Below are 4,991 nucleotides of genomic sequence, written 5' to 3' on the forward strand. Positions count from 1 at the left end.
TTTTATGCCGTCGCGAGAATCTCGGACGTCCTCAGATACCTCATTGTCAAGTTGTGAAGCAATTAAGCTTCTTAAGCTTCTTCTAAGCTTAATTTAAGCTTAAACTTATGAGAGAATAAAGATTTGAAATTTGTTTTCTCACAGTATGTCCACGACTTGATGAAGGAGATGGATGCGTGGTCCTCCGCCTACACAGCCTGGTCCTTCGCGATCTGACAGTAGAAACAGGGGTTCTTGATCACCAGAAGTCTGCCTGTATCGACGGTTCACGACGAGATTGACTGTAGAGCCCGATCGTTCCTGGAGCTCCGCCTTCGCTCGAGATTGGTAGCGATTGGAAGCTCTTGATCTCAGCTCCGCTCTGATACCACTGGTGCACAGATCGGTCGCAGTATACTCACGTAGTGAATCCCAGAAGGTCCCCAAGAACAATGAACTCTACCTTTTTGCACAAAAAACAATGTAAAAGCATGAACGACAAGAAGCAAGAGACCAATTGGGTTCAATCTCCCCCCATGCCTTGTGTGAGCGCTTCACAAAGCATGTATTTTATGTATATTTCCATCTTCATGCTCAATAATAGCCCAATTTACAAAAATATGACAAGCTTTTAGCTTTTGAGTTTGCTTTCTACAAAAATAGGAAATAAAGCTAATGGACGGTGCCCAGAGAGTCTGTCACGCCCAATCTCAATGTCCAAATAGAAATAACATATCCGTGCGCATAGGCACATACAAAATAATAATCAATAATCAATGTCTCGATAGACATAACAAAATATAGGCGTGGCGCCTATCAAAATATAATCCAAAGGTCGAATACTCGCTAGACTCCAATGCTTTCCTCCGCCACTGCTGCTATCTCTACACATCAACTGAAGCATTCACAATCGTTAGTAAAATAATACAATTAAACCGACAAAAGTGAATACCTAGCAGTCTTCATCTACATAAATAAATCAACTAGTTAGAAATAAATCCTAACCTTAATTTATTACGAGTGCGCACTCTAAACTCATAAACGTTTATTAATTTAATATGCATTTTGCGAAATCACCCGCTATGGAATCACCCATGTACACACTAAATTAATGAAACGCCCGAAAAGGACAGGCGTCCCCATCAACTTCTCGCACGAAGAATCCTCTTTGTGTATGAGCCCCGGTCATCTAAGTTTACGGAATCCACCGTAAAACCTCACGGAATCCACCGTGGAATATGCCTCCTGGCATCAAATTTTGATTCATAGTATACCTAATTTTTTTGAAATAAGATTAATTGTAATCAATTTGCATTTCCTAACAAATAGTGAATGTTGAAGTGACCCAATAAGGCAATTACATGAGCATCTAATGCTGAGTCACCCAAGTGTGGGAGCATTTAAAGCTTATTTGAAGGTCAAAGGAGTGGAAACTTTTGAGACTTGAGATTGATTGCACATTAGAAGTCCAATTTTTGAATTAGATACAAAATATGTTGCAGACTTACAAGAGAGTTGCTTTGGCTTCACGATAGATGACGTGAGCTTATATCAAATGGACCATGGGGGGACTAAGGGCTAAGGGTCCACGACCCCACATGCCTACTTGACCATAAAAATGATGAATTGACCCCTCATGGAAAACGATGCTTTAGAATAGGCTTATTATTCATGTAATGTATTGCATGAATAGTCTAAAACCTTTTGGAATATATTAACTCTATGGTTGACATTGCAATATCTGCAAGTGGTACCTTGGTAAGTGCAGTTACAATGGGGAGCATGGCCAATGTCATATAAGCTACCATTGGAAAGCAAACTTGGAGTGGTAAAACTGTTGGGGACATTGGCTACCATGCATTTTTATGGTGCATGAACACCTCATGGGTTTAGAAAGCTCAGATGTGGGGCTTAATTACAAGGGCAAACTGCTTGCCAATGGTAAAAAATGTTCATCTAGCAAGCCTAATGCATAGGAAGAAGAAGCTACAAAGGAAGAAGGATTGCCTCTTGCTGTACTTGGAAGTACCTCCTATGGTGGGTAGGAGTCCCATTGAATCAACGCACATCCATTATATTCATATTTAAACATCTAGATGTGTAGAGATAACACGCCTAGATGAGTGAAGATGAAATCCCTACAAAATTTATGATCCACTGTGTAAGCATGCATTGACCCAATGTACAATAGCTTAGAAGGGTGAGAAGCATCCCTTTATGCTTACTGATCAGTGAGCGCCAGGCCATCGATGGAGATATGGTCACATGAAGCCTCTTTGATGTTATCATGATCTGCAGACTTGCAAGTATAGTAGAAGACACAGCCCATGATAGCATCAAGGAGGAGGAGGAAAGAGTACATGAAGACAAGAAGAGGCCCCTCCCACATTCTTGATGCTGTATCAATAACATAGGAGCCCTCTGGGACCCCAATCACCCTGTATTGATACAAGCTCTCCACCATAGCTGCACACACAGTGGTGGCAAGGAACAATACTAATGCCAGCTGGGTCCTTCCTCTGATTAGCTGAAGGGCCCTTTGCAGGGCTGCCATCCCATAATTATCTTCCAATATGCACACCACAGTGCCCAGATCCCCCACTATAATCAAGTAAGCAAACACCACTGAATAAACCAGACCCAAGCCCATCTCTAACAGGAAAATCAAATCTTTAGGCAGCTCTAATGCTGTGACAAAGTTTATCAGAAGAACCAGAAAGATGATGGATATGGAGAAGAATGTCAAGAAGAGCACATCAATGCAGATGTGTGTATAGCAGAGGCGCCGCCATAGCTTAAAGGCTATAGAAGAGAACATTGGGAGAGAGGGCTTTCTGCTGGAGTATGTAGTAGAGACAGTAAATAGGATAAAGGCTTTGGCAATAAGCCATAACGTAAAGAAGATGGGGGATGAGAGGATGTGTACGAGGAAGGCTTGTGTGAGGGTGGAGTGCAGGGATTGGTATAGGGAAGAGTGGAGAAGGTTTCCCTTCGAGGCTAGGCTGTAGAGATGAGAAGAGAGGGTGACAGCCATTTGGTTATGGAGAAGGGACCCTGATAAGAGCAGAGCAGAGAGGGGGCATATGAGAAGCAACATGATCCACATGAAAAGGGAGGAGTTTGATCTGAGGAGTGTGGCCGATTCGCGGAGGATGTCGAGGAAACCCATGGCAGCAAATCCAGCATTGGGATCATTGCTATTGATGTTGCTGATCATAGCTGCTAATGCTAAGGCATCTGACCTCTTCTTCTTCAACACCACCGCATGGTCCCCTTGATCATTCTCTGACTCATGTGTGTCATCTGCGAAAACTGCGACCACATGGGTGCTCTCTTTGGCATGCCTGTGATCCATGCCAGCTGCTGTACTTCCCTTCGATGTGGCAATGAGGCTTGAAAGGAGCAAAATCATCCAAAAGATCAAGCAACCATATGATCCGAAAAGACCAAGCAATGAAGATTGAAAGGGTCCCAATCATCCAAAGGAGCCTGCAGTGATGGTGCGCAAGCAATCCAAAACTGCAGGGAGGGATTGGTTTCAATATCCGAGGAGCTGCCAACCATAGCCAGGAATGCTGATAAGTGCACTGAGGGATTGGGTAATGGACTCGATGCGGCTTGGGATGGAACCAATTGGATGTAATGCTGGTGCAGAGTGACGAAGCACCAATCAGGGAGGCGCAGCTGGAAGGCAAGGCCCTCTGATTGTAAGTGTATCGCCAATCAAGACACAGAGAGAGAAGGGGGCGGAGGGGGGAGATGAAGCTTCGCTCAGAAAGACCCAGCCGCTGACTGAGTCCCGTGAGTGTGTGTATGCGTATAATAAAAGTTTTGTGGACTGTCGAATCGCATCGTTTTCTGGGAATGACCCGCCCCCTCCCAGAAGTCAAAACCGAGCCCTGCCTACCGAGACTAAAGCTCCCCTCGAACGTGCTAACGTGGCCAGAAATGTTAGGCTACCTCTGGGAAGAAGGTGAGAATGCCTCTCGAGTCTAAGGTCGCCTTCTTCATCCATTCGTTTATTAATGCACCTAAATAAATTTCTTTCCCTCTACCCAACAATATCAAGGGTACTTAGTTATTTCCCTCTACCCAACAATATCAAGGGAGTTAGTTCTACCTCTATCCTCATGCAATGTTACTTTTGTACCACAATGAGCCATAGCCCAATTGGCTGAGGTGGCTGGGCGAGTTCCTCCCAACCTCGCAATCCATTGCTCCTCTGGGTGGCGTCCCAAATAAACAATTGAAAATGGCTCGCATTACAAAAAACCCGCTACCTTTGTAGCTAATTTATTTATACTAATACTTATTTCTAATTTTGCAAGCTTCATGCCTTTGTAGAGTATTTATTGATGGGTAATACCCACCTTCCACCCAAATATGCATATAGAAAAATCAACGTATTTATATTGATATCTATTTGTAATAATGGATTTTTATGGCTTTCGGGAGCATTTATTGATGGGTAACATCCACCTTTGACTTGAAGCTGTAGCGTGGCAAAGCTGCCCAATTGTGGGTTTTGAACCTTCAACCTCCCATACCATGTAGTAGCCTAGTAATGGTTAATCACTATTTCATTTATTTAGCAAAGCTCACAACAAACTTCATTTTTTAAAACCCAAAAATGTAAAGGGAATTATGAGTTTTCTTCAAATTTAATATGATACTTAGATTCTATAGCTAACATTTGTATACTACGACCCTTTGGTAATGACATGATGAAATACAAACCATCTTTCAAATATTCTAGTTGGTAAAACGACACTACAATGATGTTTATTTTAATCACTTTTCATTTACTCCAAAATAAAATTTGACCGACAATTTGTAAAGCCATAATCTAGAATCTTATGTTAAACCTTAGGGAACTCCTCACCTCTTACATCATCATTTCACAACCTTACTTTTTTTAGTGCTTCGAAAAAAAAGGAAGTGGCATTTTAAAAACCATCGTTGTTAAACTTCTATTTAAGGGACTTTGTGAATCGTTGCCTAGTACGCCATCA

At 42.4% G+C, this 4,991-nt stretch overlaps 1 protein-coding gene across 1 annotated transcript; it reads right to left on the reverse strand.

Annotated features, from left to right (window-relative positions):
• Positions 1 to 570: 570 nt before the first annotated feature.
• Positions 571 to 3,795, reverse strand: LOC148009992 (uncharacterized). The gene has a single exon (XM_087673348.1). The coding sequence runs from the start codon at positions 3,389 to 3,391 to the stop codon at positions 2,201 to 2,203; it is 1,191 nt and encodes a 396-aa protein (XP_087529474.1). The 5' UTR covers positions 3,392 to 3,795; the 3' UTR covers positions 571 to 2,200.
• Between the last annotated feature and the right edge of the window lie 1,196 nt (positions 3,796 to 4,991).

This window comes from Lygodium microphyllum, chromosome 30 (assembly GCF_053477565.2).
Source record: "Lygodium microphyllum isolate KBCC chromosome 30, Lygodium_microphyllum_v1.1.10, whole genome shotgun sequence".
NCBI classification, from domain to species: domain Eukaryota; kingdom Viridiplantae; phylum Streptophyta; class Polypodiopsida; order Schizaeales; family Lygodiaceae; genus Lygodium; species Lygodium microphyllum.